Genomic DNA, 22991 nt, shown 5'->3' with positions numbered 1-22991 from the left:
CCATTTCCAATAAATAATCTGTAAAAAGTTCAACTTCCTACCTCAAATACTTGTGAGGAAAGATGTAATTTATAAGCGTTATTTTAACATTGCAAGTATAGGGCGTTCCGGAGCCCCTTAATGCGATTTTAAAACTTGCTCGCAGTGAAGACTTTGTGTGGTTGTCACTCTGGAAAATTGAAAACAGTACATTGTACAGCGTACAGTAAAACAGACATAAATGTAACACAAGAAACTAAGAGTTCAAGAAGTATCAGTTACTTTGACGTACAGTAAAAACGAGTTGATATGTCTCATCCATTTTCTGAAGGACATTTCATTTTGCTTGCCGTTCTTCACTGTTGAGTACACTACACTAGTCTTTGTGATATGTATTGTAATGTCTTTCAATTGAAAACTTACACTGGACGCCTATTATTCGGCGGCACAGCAAACGCTGTGAGTTTTCACCAACGGCAACAAAAAAGAATTGCAGTTCCCAATCATTTTTAAACGACTGAGAACATAAATCTCCCGTCCTTTGCTTTTTCACGGTACCTGCCATTTCTCAGTACTTCTCTGTTAAGGTTACGGTCACCAGGGGTAAACGAGACTGGCTATGTTGCGGTCTTGCTTGTACCACAGGGAAGTGGAGCCGCCGCCGTTCATTCAGGACACATGTCTAATAACAGATGTCGCTGTCGCACACGTGCGCACATGTGCAGCACTTCCGCACGTGTGCACACTGTGCAGCGTTTGGGCGGCCCTGTTTTGCATTTTACACAGATTGTAGGTGCGCCTGTTTTTATACAGACTCTGTACTGTTCTCTTTACTGGTAGTTTCTGAGTGCTTCACCCCAAAACGTTCTCGACTTACTTCAACCGAACTTGTATTTACATATGCTTCAAAAAATGGTTCAAACCCCGCCCTGCAGCGCTCCCAACACCTTCTCCAATCCCATCTTGACCGGTTCACCGCTTGGTGCAACCAGTGGTTGCTCGAGGTCAATCCCTCCAAAACCCAGGCGATCATTGTAGGCAAAACCACCCCTTCCTTCCGCCTCCTTGATTTCTATCTCAACATCTATGGCCGTCCTATCGCCCTCGCCCCCACCCTTAAGTACCTTGGCGTCACCCTCGACCGTCGCCTCTCCTGGACTCCCCACCTCCGGACAATCCAAGCCGAGGCACGCTCCCGCCTCAGTCTCCTCAAGCTCCTCTCCGGCCTTACGCGGGGTCTGGACCCCTCCACCATCCTCCACACCTATAAATCCCTCATCCGCCCTATCCTTTGTTATGCTCACCCGGCCTGGATGTCCGCCCCCCCTACCTTTTATAAATCCCTCCAAATCCTCGAACGCCATGCTCTCCGCCTCGCCTATCGCATCCGTGTCCCCTCCCCCACGCGGATCCTGTACGATCTCATCCCCTTACCCCACCACCTCCTTTTCCTTGAAAGGATACGGATCCTGTACACGTCCCGTAAACTCGACCCTCCTCACCCGCTCGTCTCCCCGATCCTCACCCACCCCTGCCCGCTGCCGCGCCTGTATTCCCACCTCCCACCCGGTCTCCATCTCTCCACCTTCCTTACCCTCTCCCAAGGTGGCTTCCGCCAGCTCCCCCTCCCTGATGATGTCCTCCTCCCCTCCATCTACCCCTCCTATCAACTTTGATCCTCCCCAATCCCTCCCTCCTTTCCTCTTCCCCCGGGCTTCCCCCCCTTCCTCCCTTCCCCCTATCTCCCCTGCCCATGCCATCTGCTCTCCCCTCTCCCTCTCCCACCCCCCCTCCTCCTCTCTTGGCAGGTCCCCAGACTCGTACACGGTTAGTGAACATTCGCGCGCCAGGAGATCAACGCCTCGTGTTCTGTGTGTGCCGTCGTTTTGTGCATAAGTGATTCAGTGTTATTCGTTTTGTGCACCTACGTTCACGTGCGACAATTTTCGTCTCTGTCTGTATCCAAGTGTCTGAACAATTTTATCTTGGCCTCTACGCCCGTGAACGGCACATTGTATTTTAAAAAGTGTTTGTCTCCGTTTATATGTCCACCATGTTTTTTCTCTAACTGTCTTCATTTGTATATTTGTGTTTCTCTGCGGCTAAAGAGCGGCGTCGTCTGCTGCTGCATGGCCTGCCTGTAATACAGGTTTCAAAATAACAATAAAGAAAAAAAAGGTTAAAATGACCCTAAGCACTATGGGACTTAACATCTGAGATCATCAGTTCCCTAGACTTAGAACTACTTAAACCTAACTAACCTAAGGACATCACACACATCCGTGCCCAAGGCAGGATTCGAACCTGGGACCGTAGCAGAAGCGCGGTTCCGGACTGACGCGGCTAGAACCGCTCGGCCACAACGGCCAGCTACATAAGCTTCGACAAATTCACTTCTTTCCTCTATCTAAAAAAAACTAAACTCCATCAAGACCCAACGGTACCCACCGGCCGCCGTCTCATCCTCAGCCTCTAGGCGTGAGCGAATGCAGATACGGAGGGGTATGTAGTCAGCACACAGGTCTCCCGGCCGTATGCCGCGTTACGAGGCCGTCTTTCCTCTATCGATAAAGTCATTTTGCACACCCACGAAGAGAAACATCTAACTTCATTGAGGAAATAAGCTGAAATGCTGACAGAAGACTGCTAACAAGGGAACCTCCCCATCGCACCCCCCTCAGATTTAGTTATAAGTTGGCACAGTGGATAGGCCTTGAAAATCTGAAAACAGATCAATCGAGAAAACAGGAAGAAGTTGTGTGGAACTATGAAAAAAACAAGCAAAATATACAAACTGAGTAGACCATGCATAAGATAAGCAACTTCCAGGAGAGTGTGAGCTCAGGAGCGCCGTAGTCCCGTGGTTAGCGTGAGCAGCTGCAGAACGAGAGGTCTTTGGTTCAAGTCTTCCTTCGAGTGAATAATTTACTTTCTGTATTTTCGCAAAGTTATGATCTGTCCGTTCTTTCATTGACGTCTCTGTTCACTGTAATAAGTTTACTGATTGTGTTTTGCGACCGCACAGCAAAACCGTGCGATTAGTAGACGAAAGGACGTGCCTCTCCAATGGGAACCGAAAACATTTGATCGCAAGGTCGTAGGTCAACCGATTCCTCCACAGGAAAACACGTCTGATATATTCCATACGACACTGGAGACGGCATGTGCGTCACATGACAGATAATAATTGTCTGAAAATAAAAAAATTAAACTTTTCACTCGAGGGAAGACTTGAACAAAAGACCTTTTCTTCCGCAGCTGCTCACGCTAACCACGGAACCACAGTGCTCCGGAACTCACATTATCCTTGATGTTGCATATCTTGCGCATGGACTACTCAGTTTGTATATTTTGCTTATTTTTTTCATACTTCCACACAACTTCTTCCTGTTTTCTCGATTGATCTGTTTTCAGTTTTTCAAGGCCTATCCACTGTGACAACTTATAACTAAATCTGAGGGGGGTGCGATGGGGAGGTTCCCTTGTGAGAAACGATTATTGCCTAAATCTCTCCATTGTTGTAGCTGCTTACTCTATTTCAGAAGTCGAAATACTACATTCGCGTTCAAAGGAGAGGTAGGCTACTTTTAACTGCGTCACGCGATATAAGTAAACAACTAGTCGTCAAAAAATAAAAACGTATTATACACTACTGGCCATTAAAATTGCTACACCGCGAAGATGACGTGCTACAGACGCGAAATTTAACCGACAGGAGAAGATGCTGTGATACGCAAATGATTAGCTTTTCAGAGCATTCACACAAGGTTGGCAACGGTGGCGAAACCTACAACGTGCTGACATAAGGAAGTTTCCAACCGATTTCTCATACACAAACAGCAGTTGACCGGCGTTGCCTGGTGAAACGTTGTTGTGATGCCTCGTGTAAGGAGGAGTAATGCGTACCGTCACGTTTGCGACTTTGATAAAGCTCGGATTGTAGCCTATCGCGATTGCGGTTTACCGTATCGCGACATTGCTGCTCGCGTTGGTAGAGGTACAATGACTGTTAGCAGAATATGGAATCGGTGGGTTCAGGAGGGTAATACGGAACGCCGTGCTGGATCCCAACGGCCTCGTATCACTAGCAGTCGAGATGACAGGCATCTTATCCGCACGGCTGTAACGGGTCGTGCAGCCACGTCTCCATCCCTGAGTCAACAGATGTGGACGTTTGCAAGACAACAATCATCTGCACGAACAGTTCGAAGACGTTTGCGGCAGCACGGACTATCAGCTCGGAGACCGTGGCTGCGGTTACCCTTGACGCTGCATCACAGACAGGAGCGCCTGCGATGGTGTACTCGACGACGAACCTGGGTGCACGAATGGCAAAACGTCCTTCTTTCGGATGAATCCAGGTTCTGTTTACAATATCACGATAGTCGCATCCATGTTTGGTGACATCGTGATGAACGCACATTGGAAGCGTGTATTCGTCATCGCCATACTGGCGTATCACCCGGCGTGATGGTATGGGGTGCCATTGGTTACACGTCTCAGTCACCTCTTGTTCGAACTGATGGCACTTTGAACAGTGGACGTTACATTTCAGATGTGATACGACCTGTGGCTCTACCCTTCATTCGATCTCTCCAAAACCTTCCATTTCAGCAGGATAATGCACATCCGCACGTTGCAGGTCATCTACGGGCCTTTCTGGATACAGAAAATGTTCGACTGCTGCCCTGGCCAGCACATTCTCCAGATCTCTCACCAATTGAAAACGTCTGGTCAATGGTGGCCGAGCAACTGACTCGTCACAATACACTAGCCACTACTCTCGATGAACTGTGGTATCGTGTTGAAGCTGCATGGGCAGCTGTACCTGTACACGCCATCCGAGCTCTGTTTGACTCAATGCCCAGGCGTATCGAGGCCGTTATTACGGCCAGAGGCGGTTGTTCTGAGTACTGATTTCTCACGATCTATGTACCCAAATCGTGTGAAAATGTAATCACATGTCAGTTCTAGTATAATATATTTGTCCAATGAATACACGTTATCATCTGCATTTCTTCTTGATGTAGCAATTTTAATGGCCAGTAGTGTATGAAGATATCGAGACTTTACTGCTGGTACTGCATACTTGTAACGTACCTTTAAGTGGCCCTATGATTCAGTCAAAAGCCAATGAGCTTGCCAAAAATATAGGCATCGAAGAGTTCAACCACAAAAATCTAACAAATTATTTTGCTTAACAACGCGTCTGACACTACCTAGCCTCATGTGATAATATAGTTGCCGTCTATCTTCATGGCCTAGTGGCCAAAAAACAGTGTTACCAATCCTTAAAGAAAAATGCTAGAGCTGCCAGTTCAACCCCATACCCGATTATACCCTAACTTCCCCTGCTGTAAAGATTGTAATACTTGCGATCACAACGGTACTTATGCTCAGTGTCGGTGAAGTAGTCCAGTGGTCGGGTAGCTCCGGTTTGCGGTGACCCGCAGCGAACTCACGTCTTTGTGGTCGTAGTAGGGGCTGTGAGTCTGCACGATGCCAGCCAGGATGCGCGACCCGTAGGTTCGCCTGCCCCCACGCCCGCCTGCTCGCCCCCGGCCGCCGCCGCCCCCGCGCGCCGCCTCCGCCGCCCCCAGCGCCAGAGCCACCACCAGGACCACCGACAGGGCCACCGCGCCCACACAGCGGCCGCAGGCCTTCATGGGGCAGCCGGCTGACCTGCCAACATCACACAGTTGTATGACCTGCCAGTGGCAGACAGTTGTATGACCTGCCAACACCAGATAGTTCTATGACCTGCCAACATCACACAGTTGTATGACTTGCCAATGTCAGACAGTTGTATGACCTACCAACATCACACAGTTGTATGACCTGCCAATGTCAGACAGTTGTATGACCTGCCAACACCAGATGGTTCTATGACCTGCCAACATCACACAGTTGTATGACCTGCCAGTGACAGGCAGTTGTATGACCTGCCAACACCAGATAGTTCTATGACCTGCCAACATCACACAGTTGTATGACCTGGAAATGGCAGACAGTTGTATGACCTGCCAACATCAGATAGTTCTATGACCTGCCAACATTACACAGTTATATGATCTGCCAACATGGGATAGTTGTATGACCTGACAACACCAGATAGTTCTATGACCTGCCAACATCACACAGTTGTATGACATGCCAGTGTCAGACAGTTGTATGACCTGCCAATGTCAGACAGTTGTTGGGACCTGCCCTATAGACATAACAATACGTTACAGAGCTGCACATTACTGACTTAAGAGGGACAGGCTCGATAAAGTCACCGAAATTATGGGAACCAACATTATGAACAAAACACAAATGAAACAGTGGCGAATTCAAACATGGCAGAGAATGTGGGATGCATCCGACAAGGGTCTCCGAGCACACTCTTTCTTTCCTGATGTACACGAAAGACTACAACTGAAACATGTCGACCCAAGCCGGGGGATGGTTCATCTCCTGACAGGCCACAGGCTGTATCCGTTCATTTAAACCTCAGGGGACTAACTATCGATGAGTTATGTGTATTCGGAGAAACTGGGACACCAGAACGTGTCACACTGCTGTGCAACACGCTGGTACAAGTGACACCTATATAGAATGACAATGACATCGCCAGAATAACACGTAGCCCCGATGACTGGAACACAATAAATAGCATAGCTGATGTTGTATCGAACACTCTGCACGAAGAATACATGCGCCAAAACCCATATGGAAGGAGGTGTAGGCAAGCAGAAACAACACAGCAGGCCACATGGGAGGACACAAAGACGAACACAGATTCTGAAACTGAGGAACGAACTCAAAGTGAACATGGCTCGGAAGGGATCAACATGTAAGGGACCAAAACCAACAGTGTATGACACTGCGTGCCACAACACAGTCACAAACAACACAACAATCACGAAACAAATAAACACCGGCACCACATACTGAGGCTGTAGTAATGAGGTTATGTCGCTTGGCAGGAGAAGACTCGAAGAACTTTTAGTCCGAGGCTCCTCCTCCCCAATGGTATCCTGCACAGTGTTTAGAGTACAGGGTGATTCAAAAAGAATACCACAACTTTAGGAATTTAAAACTCTGCAACGACAAAAGGCAGAGCTAAGCACTATCTGTCGGCGAATTAAGGGAGCTATAAAGTTTCATTTAGTTGTACATTTGTTCGCTTGAGGCGCTGTTGACTAGGCGTCAGCGTCAGTTGATGCTAAGATGGCGACCGCTCAACAGAAAGCTTTTTGTGTTATTGAGTACGGCAGAAGTGAATCGACGACAGTTGTTCAGCGTGCATTTCGAACGAAGTATGGTGTTAAACCTCCTGATAGGTGGTGTATTAAACGTTGGTATAAACAGTTTACAGAGAATGGGTGTTTGTGCAAAGGGAAAAGTTCTGGACGGCCGAGAACGAGTGATGAAAATGTAGCACGCATCCAGCAAGCATTTGTTCGCAGCCCAGGAAAATCGACTCGCAGAGCTAGCAGAGAGCTGCAAATTTCACAATCAACTGTATGGAGAGTCCTACGAAAAAGGTTAGTTATGAAACCTGAACGTCAACTACCCGAGGCGATGGATCGGCCGCCAGGCAGCCCGTGACAGAGCACTTCATCACTGGCCTCCAAGAAGCCCTGATCTTACCCCCTGCGATTTTTTCTTATGGGCGTATGTTAAGGATATGGTGTTTCGGCCACCTCTCCCAGCCACCATTGATGATCTGAAACGAGAAATAACAGCAGCTATCCAATCTGTTACGCCTGATATGCTACAGAGAGTGTGGAACGAGTTGGAGTATCGGGTTGATATTGCTCGAGTGTCTGGAGGGGGCCATATTGAACATCTCTGAACTTGTTTTTGAGTGAAAAAAAAAACCTTTTTAAATACTCTTTGTAATGATGTATAACAGATGGTTATATTATCTTTCTTTCATTAAATACACATTTTTAAAGTTGTGGTATTCTTTTTGAATCACCCTGTATACTGCACACAAGCAGTAATGCATTGCTCGTCTTATTGTATGCAGACAGAAGTAAATTTTCTTCTCTATTCAAAGCTATAATCAATGAATTTCATATATCCGAAATTAATTAAGTTATTTAAGGAATAATGCATTCAAGTAGCAGTGAACTATATTCTATTTCAAATAACAAGTTACAAACACGAGTGTATTTATCATGCGAAGCTAAAATTCATGTATTCCATGCATGAAGTGCTCAATCAGCATTTAATCTGTATAATCTGTGTGAGCATAAATTAGCGCAAACCATTCAGAATAGCTCGAGGTTGTAGCGAGACCTTCTGCTCTGAAATAGGTAGAAATAGGCCGTTACTAACCAACATGCTACGTAGACTGCATTACTCATCCAAATACAGCATATCATTTCCCTCTATATATTACAAATTATTCTTAACCACGCTCATTGTGTTACATTTTTTTATTTTTATCTTACATTTGCATTGTATAAATTATATTCACATCAACTAGGTAGTAACAAATTATATGGAACCATTTTAAACGGTTGGTCCCGGCGGAGGTTAGAGTCCTCCCTCGGGCATGGGTGTGTGTGTTTGTCCTTAGTATGATTTAGGTTAAGTAGTGTGTAAGCCTAGGGACTGATGACCTTAGCAGTTAAGTCCCATAAGATTTGACACACATTTGAACATTTTTTAAACCATTTTAACAATTGTTAAGCATTCAATTCGCTCAAAGAAATCTTTATATATTATGTTCCTTATATTACTTTTAAAAAAAGATTTAACAACTGTATACCAACAAGACTGTAACAGTGAGAAGTCTTTGCTGTTAGATTCAGAAGCATCTGACCCACCTTACATTTCAAGGCAGTGGGTTACTCTGTACTGTTAATGAAATAAATAAATAAATAAATAAATAAAAGTTGTATTACCTGCCAACACCAGAGAGTTCTATGACCTGCCAACATTACACAATTATACACTCCTGGAAATGGAAAAAAGAACACATTGACACCGGTGTGTCAGACCCACCATACTTGCTCCGGACACTGCGAGAGGGCTGTACAAGCAATGATCACACGCACGGCACAGCGGACACACCAGGAACCGCGGTGTTGGCCGTCGAATGGCGCTAGCTGCGCAGCATTTGTGCACCGCCGCCGTCAGTGTCAGCCAGTTTGCCGTGGCATACGGAGCTCCATCGCAGTCTTTAACACTGGTAGCATGCCGCGACAGCGTGGACGTGAACCGTATGTGCAGTTGACGGACTTTGAGCGAGGGCGTATAGTGGGCATGCGGGAGGCCGGGTGGACGTACCGCCGAATTGCTCAACACGTGGGGCGTGAGGTCTCCACAGTACATCGATGTTGTCGCCAGTGGTCGGCGGAAGGTGCACGTGCCCGTCGACCTGGGACCGGACCGCAGCGACGCACGGATGCACGCCAAGACCGTAGGATCCTACGCAGTGCCGTAGGGGACCGCACCGCCACTTCCCAGCAAATTAGGGACACTGTTGCTCCTGGGGTATCGGCGAGGACCATTTGCAACCGTCTCCATGAAGCTGGGCTACGGTCCCGCACACCGTTAGGCCGTCTTCCGCTCACGCCCCAACATCGTGCAGCCCGCCTCCAGTGGTGTCGCGACAGGCGTGAATGGAGGGACGAATGGAGACGTGTCGTCTTCAGCGATGAGAGTCGCTTCTGCCTTGGTGCCAATGATGGTCGTATGCGTGTTTGGCGCCGTGCAGGTGAGCGCCACAATCAGGACTGCATACGACCGAGGCACCCAGGGCCAACACCCGGCATCATGGTGTGGGGAGCGATCTCCTACACTGGCCGTACACCACTGGTGATCGTCGAGGGGACACTGAATAGTGCACGGTACATCCAAACCGTCATCGAACCCATAGTTCTACCATTCCTAGACCGGCAAGGGAACTTGCTGTTCCAACAGGACAATGCACGTCCGCATGTATCCCGTGCCACCCAACGTGCTCTAGAAAGTGTAAGTCAACTACCCTGGCCAGCAAGATCTCCGGATCTGTCCCCCATTGAGCATGTTTGGGACTGGATGAAGCGTCGTCTCACGCGGTCTGCACGTCCAGCACGAACGCTGGTCCAACTGAGGCGCCAGGTGGAAATGGCATGGCAAGCCGTTCCACAGGACTACATCCAGCATCTCTACGATCGTCTCCATGGGAGAATAGCAGCCTGCATTGCTGCGAAAGGTGGATATACACTGTACTAGTGCCGACATTGTGCATGCTCTGTTGCCTGTGTCTACGTGCCTGTGGTTCTGTCAGTGTGATCATGTGATGTATCTGACCCCAGGAATGTGTCAATAAAGTTTCCCCTTCCTGGGACAATGAATTCACGGTGTTCTTATTTCAATTTCCAGCAGTGTATGATTTGCCAACATGGGATAGTTGTATGACCTGACAATACCAGACAGGTGTGTGATCTGCCAATGTCAGACCTGTCACCACCAGACCGTTTTATAGCTTGCTAACACCAGACAATTGTATGTCTAGTCTTAACCACATAGCAACTTGAAAATGACTGAGCACACACAACAGCTGCAGGCCGTAATGCAAAGGGTAGAGTAACGGGATAGCACCGGGCAGCTGTGTGGAATGCCACCGTCCAGTCAAACACACTCATACAGCAGCTGCAGGCATCCACGGGGGAGCCCACCTAATATAATAACACCAGATAGTTGTACAGCTTGACAACACCAGGTAAATGACAGTATTCTGCAGACTCTTCAACCTCTTCGCATACTAATATATACATACATCAAAAAAAGTTATGCATCGCCCCATTTCCCAGAACTCTGGAAGATAGACGTTGACTGTGGGTATTGTATCACAGACACAGTCTCTTTCACTGTTCAGAGATCAGCGCCTATTAGGCGGAGGGGGTCCGACAGCCGATCAGTTCCAGTCATTCCACCAGGAATGAGGTACACGGCTCGTGTTGTCTGTAGTTCAACCGTGTGTAGACGGTTAACACAACGGTTTGACCGTGTCTGCATTGTTACTTTGTGCCAGGAAGGGCTCTCAACAAGGGAAGTGTCCAGGCGTCTCGGAGTGAACCAAAGCGATGTTGTTCGGACGTGGAGGAGATACAGAGAGACAGGAACTGTCGATGACATGCCTCGCTCAGGCCGCCCGAGGGCTACTACTGCACTGGATGACCGCTACCTACGGATTATGGCTCGGAGGAACCCTGACAGCAACGCCACCATGTTGATTAATGCTTTTCGTGCAGACAAAAGACGTCGTGCGCAATAGGCTGCATGATGCGCAACTTCACTCCAGACGTCGACGGCGAGGTCCGTCTTTGCAACCACGACAACATGCAATGCAGTACAAATGGGCCCAACAACATAATGAATGGACCGCTCAGGACTGTCACGACGTTCTCTTCACCGATGAGTGTCACATATGCCTTCAACCAGACAATCATCGGTGACGTGTTTGGAGGCAACTCGGTCAGGCTGAACGCCTTAGACACACTGTCCAGCGAGTGCAGCAAGGTGGAGGTTCCCTGCTGTTTTGGGGTGGCATTATGTGGGGCCGACGTACGCCGCTGGTGGTGTGGAAGGCGGTGTAACGGCTGTACGGTACGTGAATGCCATCCTCCAACCAATATTGCAACCATATCAGCAGCATATTGGCGAGGCATTCGTGTTCATGGACCGCGATTCGCGTCCCCATCGTGCACATCTCGTGAACGACTTCCTTCAGGATAACGACATCACTTGACTAGAGTGGCCAGCATGTTCTCCAGACATGATACCTATCGAACATGCCTGGGATAGACTGCAAAGGGCTGTTTACAGACGACATGACCCTCCAACCACTCTGAGGGATCTACGCCGAATCGCCGTTGAGGAGTGGGACAATCTGGACCAACAGTGCCTTGACGAACTTATGGGTAGTTTGCCATGACGAATATAGGCACGAATCAAATGGTTCAAATGGCTCTGAGCACTATGGGACTTAACATATGAGGTCATCAGTCCCATTCAACTTAGAACTACTTAAAACTAACTAACCTAAGGACATCGCACACATCTATGCCCGAGGCCGGATTCGAACCTGCGACCGCACTGGTCGCAAGGTTCCAGACTGAAGCTCCTAGAACCGCTCGGCCACACTGGCTGGCTTGGAACAACATGAGAGAAGACATTACACGTTTATTTTGTACCGAGGACATGCTATTCACAAGCTACTGACCTTACTTTTCCTCAGTTCCTCACTTAATAAACTAAATAAACCAATGTTTCATACTTCTCTCCAATTGTGTCTGCACATAATGTTGGAGAGGTGAAAATGTGTAAATTCAGCTGTGTTTTGCGAAAAGAAAGAAATTATAACACGACAACAGGAAGAATGTGTAAGTTTTACACAAAATTCACCACTCATGGAGCTTCTCTGATAATTACAAATAGTTAACAAGCCAAGCGAAAATAAATCGCTTCGTTTTCAGCGTAATTCGCTTTAGATACTAACCAAAGCAGCGGCGACAGTAGATTTTTCTGAATGTGTGAGCATGAAGGGGTTCCACTTGTTGTTGTCGTGATCTTCACTCCAGAAACTGGTTTGAAGCAGCTCTCCTTGCTACTCTACTCTGTCCTAGCTACATCATCTCCCAGTACCTACTGGAACCTACATCCTTATGAATCTGCTTAGTGTATTCATCTCTTGGTCTCCCTCTACAATTTTTACCCTCCACGCTGCCCTCCAGTACTTAATTGGTGATCCCTTGATGCCCCAGAACATGTCCTACCAAGCGATCCCTTCTCCTAGTCAAGTTGTGCCACAAATTTCTCTTCTCCCAAATTCTATTCAATACCTCCTCATTAGTTATGTGATCTAACCATCTAATCTTCAGCATTCTTCTGTAGCACCACATTTCGAAAGCTTCTATTCTCCTCTTGCCTAAACTATTTATCCAACACGTTTCACTTCCATACATGGCTACACTCCATACAAATACTTCCATAAAAGACTTCCTGACACTTAAATCTATACTCGATGTTAACAAATTTCTCTTCTCCGCAAACGCTTTCCTTGCAGTTGCTAGTCTACATTTTATATCATCTCTACTTCGACCATCATTAGTTATTTTGCTCCCCAAATACCAAAACTCGTTTACTACTTTAAGTTTCTCATTTCCTAATCTAATTCCCTCAGCATCACTCGATTTAATTCGACTACATTCCATTATCCTCGTTTTGCTTTTGTTGATGTTCATATTATATTCTCCTTTGAAGACACTGTCCATTCTGTTCAGCTGCTCTTCCAGGTCCTGACAGAATTACAATGTCATTGGCGAAACTCAAAGTTTTTATTTCTTTTCTATGGATTTTAATTCGTACTCGGAACTTTTCTTTTGTTTCCTTTACTGCTTGCTCAATATACAGATTGAATAATCCTGTCTCACTCCCTTCCCACACGCAGCTTCCCTTTCATGCCCCTCGACTCTTTAATATTTACAAAAAACGTGAGCATAGGCTTCAGTTCAGAATGGCGCTTGCCCTTCAGTGCTCGGCATTTCCCCTACAGTGTCTGCCCATAACCCCCACCCCGACCACTCTCCCCTCGTGTGTCCTACCAATCGCGCACCTGCCGGCCACGGTATTCTGTCTGACCTGTAGAGTGCTTGTGCAGGCATGAATGTTTTGGAGCACATCGTCAAATGTGGGACTCTGCAGCAGATGACCACTACATGTTTGCATGATCAGGCGGTTAGCCAATATCGTGGTCATCAACGAGTGCAATGGGCACTACAGTGTCGACATTGTGCCGTGCACTGGTGTAAATGTATCACCTAGTGGAATGAATCTCTACTGGCTCAGTGGTTGTGCCAGGACGTGCCAAAATCCAGACAAACGGCAGCTAGAAACATTCATGCGCCGTGAACAGGGTGAATATTCCACTATGGCGACATTCACATTGGCTTCCGTGTGACCTGTGGTAGAATCGAAGGCTCCATGATAGCTATGGGTTATTGCAGACCGTCGCCATCCCTTCGTGCTCGATGTATTCCCTAACGGCAATAGCATCTTCCAGCAGGGTAACTGTCTGTGCCAGAATGCCAGAATCGTGTGGTTTGAGGAACATGCCAGTGAACGTACGATGATGTTTTGGCCACCAGACTCTCATGATCTGAACCAAATAGGACACATTTCCGATGATATTGGATGCCAGCTCCGAACCCACAAACCACTCTCCAATAATTTACGGAAGTTGCGTGTCCTCTTCGTAGACACCTGGTGCCAGAAACATAGCAAGGACTCGTCGCACCCATGCCACGCAGGATCGGTGGTTACTGCGTTCCACAGATGGACAATTTAGACCATTCTACACTCCTGGAAATGGAAAAAAGAACATACTGACACCGGTGTGTCAGACCCACCATACTTGCTCCGGACACTGTGAGAGGGCTGTACAAGCAATGATCACACACACGGCACAGCGGACACACCAGGAACCGCGGTGTTGGCCGTCGAATGGCGCTAGCTGCGCAGCATTTGTGCACCGCCGCCGTCAGTGTCAGCCAGTTTGCCGTGGCATAGGGAGCTCCATCGCAGTCTTTAACACTGGTAGCATGCCGCGACAGCGTGGACGTGAACCGTATGTGCAGTTGACGGACTTTGAGCGAGGGCGTATAGTGGGCATGCGGGAGGCCGGGTGGACGTACCGCCGAATTGCTCAACACGTGGGGCGTGAGATCTCCACAGTACATCGATGTTGTCGCCAGTGGTCGGCGGAAGGTGCACGTGCCCGTCGACCTGGGACCGGACCGCAGCGACGCACGGATGCACGCCAAGACCGTAGGATCCTACGCAGTTCCGTAGGGGACCGCACCGCCACTTCCCAGCAAATTAGGGGCACTGTTGCTCCTGGGGTATCGGCGAGGACCATTCGCAACCGTCTCCATGAAGCTGGGCTACGGTCCCGCACACCGTTAGGCCGTCTTCCGCTCACGCCCCAACATCGTGCAGTCCGCCTCCAGTGGTGTCGCGACAGGCGTGAATGGAGGGACGAATGGAGACGTGTCGTCTTCAGCGATGAGAGTCGCTTCTGCCTTGGTGCCAATGATGGTCGTATGCGTGTTTGGCGCCGTGCAGGTGAGCGCCACAATCAGGACTGCATACGACCGAGGCACACAGGGCCAACACCCGGCATCATGGTGTGGGGAGCGATCTCCTACACTGGCCGTACACCACTGGTGATCGTCGAGGGGACACTGAATAGTGCACGGTACATCCAAACCGTCATCGAACCCATCGTTCTACCATTCCTAGACCGGCAAGGGAACTTGCTGTTCCAACAGGACAATGCACGTCCGCATGTATCCCGTGCCACCCGACGTGCTCTAGAAGGTGTAAGTCAACTACCCTGGCCAGCAAGATCTCCGGATCTGTCCCCCATTGAGCATGTTTGGGACTGGATGAAGCGTCGTCTCACGCGGTCTGCACGTCCAGCACGAACGCTGGTCCAACTGAGGTGCCAGGTGGAAATGGCATGGCAAGCCGTTCCACAGGACTACATCCAGCATCTCTACGATCGTCTCCATGGGAGAATAGCAGCGTGCATTGCTGCGAAAGGTGGATATACACTGTACTAGTGCCGGCATTGTGCATGCTCTGTTGCCTGTGTCTATGTGCCTGTGGTTCTGTCAGTGTGATCATGTGATGTATCTGACCCCAGGAATGTGTCAATAAAGTTTCCCCTTCCTGGGACAATGAATTCACGGTGTTCTTATTTCAATTTCCAGGAGTGTAGTTTAACTGAAATATTTAAGTATTAGTTATAAAAAAATGAATACAATATACACTGAAGAGCCGAAGAAAGTGGTACACCTCTACATCTGCATCTACATCTACATGGTTACTCTGCAATTCACATTTAAGTGCCTGGCAGAGGGTTCATCGAACCACTTTCATACTACTTCTCTACCATTCCACTCTCTAATGGCGCGTGGGAAAAAGGAACACCTAAATCTTTCTGTTCGAGCTCTGATTTCTCTTATTTTATTAGGATGGTCATTTCTCCCTACGTAGGTGGGCGTCAGCAAAATATTTACGCATTCGGAAGAGAAAGTTGGTGATTGAAATTTAGTAAACAGATCTCGCCGCAAAGAAAACCGCTTTTGTTTCAGTGACTGCCACCCCAACTCGCTTATCAAATCGTGTGACACTCTCACCCCTATTGTGCGATAACATGAAACGAGCTGCCCTTCTTTGCACTTTTTCGATGTCAGCTGTCAGTCCTACCTGGTGAGGATCCCACACCACGCAGCAATATTCCAGCAGAGGACGGAGAAGTGTAATGTAGGCTGTCTCTTTAGTGGGTTTGTCGCATCTTCTAAGTGTTCTGCCAACAAAACGCAGTCTTTGTTTCGCCTTCCCCACAATATCATCTATGTGATCTTTCCAATTTAAGTAGCTCATAATTGTAATTCCTTGTTATTTAGTCGAATTGACAGCCCTTAGGTTTGTGCGTTTCATCGTATATCGAAATTTTATCGGATTTCTTTTAGTACCCATGTGGATGACCTCTTACTTTTCTTTGTTTAGTGCCAGTTGCCACTTTCCGCACCATTCAGAAATTCTCTCTAGATCATTTTGTAATTGAAATTGATCGTCTGATGATTTTACTACACGGTAAATTAGAGCATCATCTGCAAAAAATCTGAGGGGACTGCTCAGATTATCACCTAGTTCATTTGTGTGAATTAGGAACAGCAGAGGGCCTATGACACTACCTTGCGGAACGCCAGATATCACTTCTGTTCTACTAGTGATTTACCGACTATCACTACGAACTGTGACCTCTCTGAGACGAAATCACGAATCCAGTCACACAACTGAGACGATACTTCATATGCATGCAATTTGATTAATAGTCGCTTGTGAGGAACGGTATCAAAAGCCTTCTGGAAATCTAGGAATATGGAATCGATCTGAGATCCCCTGTCGTCAGCACTCATTACTTCATGGGAATAAAGAGCTAGCTGAGTTGCACAAGAACGATATTTTCTGAATCTAACAGCTGTTCTGGTTTCGAATTCTGGATTACTTATTTCGTCTTCTTTCGTGAAGGAATTACGGAAAACTGTATTTAGTAACTCCGCTTTAGTGGCACCATCATCGTTGATATTTCCACCGCTACCGCGCAGTGGCGGTGTTGACTGTTTTTTGCCACTGGTGTACTTTACATACGACCAGAGTCTCTTTGGGTTTTCTACCATGTTTTGAGACAATATTTCATTGTGGAAACTATTAAAAGCATCTCGCATTGACGTCAGCACTAAATTTAGAGCTTCCGTGAACTTAGCTTGTCTTGGGGCTGCCTGCCGGGGTGGCCGAGCGGTTCTAGGCGCTACAGTCTGGAACCGCGGGACCGCTACGGTCGCAGGTTCGAATCCTACCTCGGGCATGGATGTGTGTGATGTCCTTAGGTTAGTTAGGATTAAGTAGTTCTAAGTTCTAGGGGACTGTTGACCTCCCATAGTGCTCAGAGCAACTTCAGTCTTGGGGATTTTGCGTTCTTCTGAATAATATCATGTATGGCCCCAATGCGCACGCAGAACTGCCGCAACGCGACATGACACGGACTCGACTAATGTCTGAAGTAGTGCTGGAGGAAATTGACACCATGAATCGTGTAGGGTTGCCCACAAATCCGTAAGAGTACGAGGGGGTGGAGATCTCTTCTGAACACCACATTGCAAGGCGTGTCAGATATGCTCAATAATACAGTGTTATTACAAATGATTGAAGCGATTTCACAGCTGTACAATAATTTTATTATTTGAGATATTTTCACAATGCTTTGCACACACATACAAAAACTCAAGAAGTTCTTTTAGGCAGTCAGAAATGTTCGATATGTGCCCCTTTAGTGATTCGGCAGACATCAAACAGACAATCAAGTTCCTCCCACACTCGGCGCAGCATGTCCCCATCAACGAGTTCGAAAGCATCGTTGATGCGAGCTCGCAATTCTGGCACGTTTCTTGGTAGAGGAGGTTTAAACACTGAATCTTTCATATAACCCCACAGAAAGAAATCACACGGGGTTAAGTCGGAAGAGCATGGAGGCCATGACACGAATTGCTGATCATGATCTCCACCACGACCGATCCATCGGTTTTCCAATCTCCCGTTTAAGAAATGCCGAACATCACGATGGAAGTGCGGTGGAGCACCATCCTGTTGAAAGATGAAGTCGGCGCTGTCGGTCTCCAGTTGTGGCATGAGGCAATTTTCCGCGGGCTACGTGTGGAACTTGCCCGCACGCGTTCAACCGTTTCTTCGCTCACTGCACGCCGACCCGTTGATTTCCCCTTACAGAGGCACCCAGAAGCTTTAGACTGCGCATACCATCGCCGAATGGAGTTAGCAGTTGGTGGATCTTTCTTGAACTTCGTCCTGAAGTGTCGTTGCACTGTTATGACTGAATGATGTGAGTGCATTTCAAGCACGACATACGCTTTCTCGGCTCCTGTCGCCATTTTGTCTCACTGCGCTCTCGAGCGCTCTGGCGGCAGAAACCTGAAGTGCGGCTTCAGCCGGACAAAACTTTATGAGTTTTTCTACGTATCTGTAGTGTGTCGTGACCATATGTCAATGAATGGAGCTACAGTGAATTTATGAAATCGGTTCAATCATTTGCAATAGCCCTGTATTCATGTCTGGGGAGTCTGGTGGCCAACGGAAGTGTGTAAACTCAGGAAAGTGTGTCTGGAGCCATTCTGGACGTGTAGGGTGTTGCATTGTCCTGCTGGAATTGCCCAGGTCCGTCAGAATGCACGATGGACGCGAATGGATGCAGGTGATCAGGAACGTGTCACCTGTCACAGTCGTATCTAGACGTATCGGGAGTCCCATACCACTCCAACTGCACACGCCCCACACCATTACAGAGCCTGCACCAGCTTGAACAGTCCCCTGCTGACATGCAGGGTCCATGGATCCATGAGGTTGTCTCCAGAGCCGTACACGTCCATCCGCTCGATACAATTTCAAACGAGACTCTTCGACCAGCCGTTATCAACAGTCCAATCTCGGTGTTGACGGGCCCAGGCGATGCATAAAGCTTTGTGTCGTGTAGTCGTCAAGGGTGCACGAGTGACCCTTCGGCTCTGAAAGTCCATATCGATGATGTTTCGTTGAATGATTCGCACGCTGACACTTGTTGATGGCCCAGCATTGAAATCTGCAGCAATTTTCGGAAGGTGGTGGTGGTGGTGTGTTGGGGCTTATGGGCGCTCAACATCGTGATCATCAGCGCCCTGACACACATTAAAAGGAACGAATGTGGGCAGACCTAAGAAAACTAAAGCACACACTCAAAGAAAGCAGGAAAAGAAGGAAAATGCTACATAAGAAAGTAAAACCTAAGGAAAGGGGAAACATAGCAAAAAGAATGTCACAGGAAATTGTTATTGGCTGGCCACTTACATAAAACATGGGTGAGCTTGTCACACAGTGAGCAAATTAAAATCCTCTCCCTAAAATCTTTGTAAAAACATTTGACAGTGCACAGAACTTTCAAAACTTTAGCCACATTCGTCCGAGTGTTGCCCGAAAGAGATGGCAGGTCCGCTGGCAAGTCAGCCGCGACCCGCTGGTCAGAAAATAAAACGCAATCCAATAAAACGTGGCGCACAGTGACCTGGACGCCGCAAGCACCACACATTGGAGGGTCCTCTCGCCGGAGAAGGAAGCCGTGCGTCATAGGGCTGTGGCCTGTTCGAAGCCGAGTGAGGAGAACCTCGTCCCGTCGATGGGGCTGGAAGGAAGTACACCACACACGCGTTGTGGGCTCGACTCTACGGAGCTTACTGTCAGTCACTTCCAGCCACTCGTCCTCCCACCGACGCATGACCCGTGACCTCAACAGCGAGGTGAGTGCGTGCAGGGGGACAGCCAGCACGCTGAGATACTTGTGGGGCGAGACACGCCTCCTCGGCTGCGAGATCTGCCCTTTCGTTCCCAGCAATGCCGACATGCCCCGGAACCCAGCAGAAAGCTACAACCTTCCCCAGTCGCTGTAGTCGGAGGAGGGCATCCTGGATGGTCTGGACAATTTTGTCTGCCGGATACAAACGTTGCAATGAGTGAAGGGCACTGAGTGAATCGGAACAGTGAAACGTCCCCTTTGAAAAATTTATACATGACTGTGCTTAAACTCACGCACAATATTTTTAGCGCAACGCAATCTGACTTTCAAAAATCCCTACAAAAGCATGGCCCTGACTAACATTAACCTATGCCTTTCACAAATCGCTTACCTCACAAAAATCTTGGTTACTCGAACTACTGCAATACAGCGAGCGCCACTACTGCCAACTAAATAAAAGATTCAAACTACGGAAGGCACTAACTACTGATAGGCATAGTTAGCAAATGAAAGATTTTGATAGAGAACAAACAATGTATTCACCTTAATAGTGTTCAAAAGTCATAATACATATAGCAGTTCATGACATCCAGTCTTACAAATTTCAAAACTCCGTCATCTCTCTCCACACATCCACCACTGCTGGCGGCTCACCTCCAACTGCGCAACGCTACGCGTTGTTCACGTCCAGCTGCCCAACACTACAATGGCAGACAACAATGCAAACTAGCCACAGACTGCACACAGCACAGCCAGCCATTTTCATACAGAGTGCTACGTAACGTTGCCAATAAGAAAACATAAACAGCCTACTTACATAGCCCCCATGCTCCCCACAAAAAATTTTACAAATTGTTTTGGGCAGTGGCCAATACAGATTTCAAAAATTTTTCATAATTACAGTAAGACAGATATCAAATGCACACACTTATCGATACAATGTTGGTCAAAAGCTAAAATTTTCTCACAGTCCAAAAAGACAGTCCTGATCAAGGCACTAACTACTGATAGGCATAGTTAGCAAATGAAAGATTTTGATAGAGAACAAACAATGTATTCACCTTAATAGTGTTCAAAAGTCATAATACATATAGCAGTTCATGACATCCAGTCTTACAAATTTCAAAACTCCGTCATCTCTCTCCACACATCCACCACTGCTGGCGGCTCACCTCCAACTGCGCAACGCTACGCGCTGTTCACGTCCAGCTGCCCAACACTACAATGGCAGACAACAATGCAAACTAGCCACAGACTGCACACAGCACAGCCAGTGATTTTCATACAGAGCGCTACGTAACGTTGCTAATAAGAAAACATAAACAGCCTACTTACAACAGACAAGAAATTTAGGAGAGGAAGAACGTCTCATGTGCTTCAGTGCCCGCAAGATCGCAAACAATTCTGCATCAAAGACAGTAAAAGTCTGAGGCAGTCGGACCTTGAGGACACGATCCGGAAAAACAACTGAGCAACCAACACAATCCCCTTGTTTCGAGCCATCCGTAAAAACAGCTACATAGTCGTGGTGCTCAGATAAAATGGCAGAAAATGCTGCATTAAAAACGGTGGCAGGAGTGCAATCTCTCTTGTACTGCAATAAATTTAAAATCACTCTGGGCCTCTTCAGTAACCAGGGTGGCAGGCGGTTAAAACCCAGGATTTGGGGTTGTACAGACTCCACACCGAGGGACTCTAGTACACGTTGCACACGCATCCCAAACGGCAACGTAGCCCGGGGACGGCGCGAAAAAAGGCGGTCCAGAGGTGGATGGGCAACAAGACGGTGAGCGGGCGAGCTGGGAGCTGCAAGAAACTTACAGGCCTGGCGCACCAGCAGGAGCTGCCGCCGGATGGTAAGTGGCGGTTCGCCAGACTCAGCACAGAGGCTGGGTACGGGACTGGTCCGATAAGCACCCATGGCCAGTCGAATCCCAGCATGGTGAACAGCTTCAAGGATCCGCAAGTACGAGGGCAGTTCAACAAGTAATGCAACACATTTTTTTTTCTGAAACAGGGGTTGTTTTCTTCAGCATTGAAATACACCAGGTCATTCCCCAATCTTTTAGCTACACAACACTATTTTTCAACGTAATCTCCATTCAGTGCTACGGCCTTACGCCACCTTGAAATGAGGGCCTGTATGCCTGCACGGTACCATTCCACTGGTCGATGTCGGAGCCAACGTCGTACTGCATCAATAACTTCTTCATCATCCGCGTAGTGCCTCCCACGGATTGCGTCCTTCATTGGGCCAAACGTATGGAAATCCGGCGGTGCGAGATCGGGGCTGTAGGGTGCACGAGGAAGAACAGTCCACTGAGGGTTTGTGAGCTCCTCTCGGGTGCGAAGACTTGTGTGAGGTCTTGCGTTGTCACGAAGAAGGAGAAGTTCGTTCAGATTTTTGTGCCTACGAACACGCTGAAGTCGTTTCTTCAATTTCTGAAGAGTAGCACAATACACTTCAGAGTTGATCGTTTGACCGTGGGGAAGGACATCGAACAGAATAACCCCTTCAGCGTCCCAGAAGACTGTAACCGTGACTTTACCGGCTGAGGGTATGGCTTTAAACTTTTTCTTGGTAGGGGAGTGGGTGTGTCGCCACTCCATTGATTGCCGTTTTGTTTCAGGTTCGAAGTGATGAACCCGCGTTTCATCGCCTGTAACAATCTTTGACAAGAAATTGTCACCCTCAGCCACATGACGAGCAAGCAATTCCGCACAGATGGTTCTCCTTTGCTCTTTACGGTGTTCGGTTAGACAACGAGGGACCCAGTGGGAACAAACCTTTGAATATCCCAACTGGTGAACAACTGTGACAGCACTACCGACAGAGATGTCAAGTTGAGCACTGAGTTGTTTGACGGTGATCCGTCGATCATCTCAAACGAGTGTGTTCGCACGCTCCGCCATTGCAGGAGTCACAGCTGTGCACGGCCGGCCCGCACGCGGGAGATCAGACAGTCTTGCTCGACCTTGCGGCGATGATGACACACGCTTTGCCCAACGACTCACCGTGCTTTTGTCCACTGCCAGACCACCGCAGACATTCTGCAAGCGCCTACGAATATCTGAGATGCCCTGGTTTTCCGCCAAAAGAAACTCGATCACTGCCCGTTGT

At 48.0% G+C, this 22991-nt stretch overlaps 1 protein-coding gene across 2 annotated transcripts in view; it reads right to left on the bottom strand.

Annotated features, from left to right (window-relative positions):
- LOC126108127 (immunoglobulin domain-containing protein oig-4-like) overlaps positions 1-22991 on the bottom strand; it is a 75722-nt gene that overhangs the window by 28355 nt on the left and 24376 nt on the right. The window contains exon 2 of one of the 2 annotated variants that reach the window (XM_049913378.1): positions 5442-5661. In XM_049913378.1, the coding sequence (XP_049769335.1) occupies positions 5442-5645 (204 nt within the window). In that variant the 5' untranslated portion in view covers positions 5646-5661. The remainder of the gene's footprint in view (positions 1-5441; positions 5662-22991) is intronic. The other variant, XM_049913379.1, reaches the window with a different exon arrangement.

Source organism: Schistocerca cancellata, chromosome 11, assembly GCF_023864275.1.
Source record: "Schistocerca cancellata isolate TAMUIC-IGC-003103 chromosome 11, iqSchCanc2.1, whole genome shotgun sequence".
Lineage (NCBI taxonomy): Eukaryota > Metazoa > Arthropoda > Insecta > Orthoptera > Acrididae > Schistocerca > Schistocerca cancellata.
The sequence above is the reverse complement of the archived record's forward strand: the minus strand, read 5'-3'. Positions and strand labels throughout refer to the sequence as shown.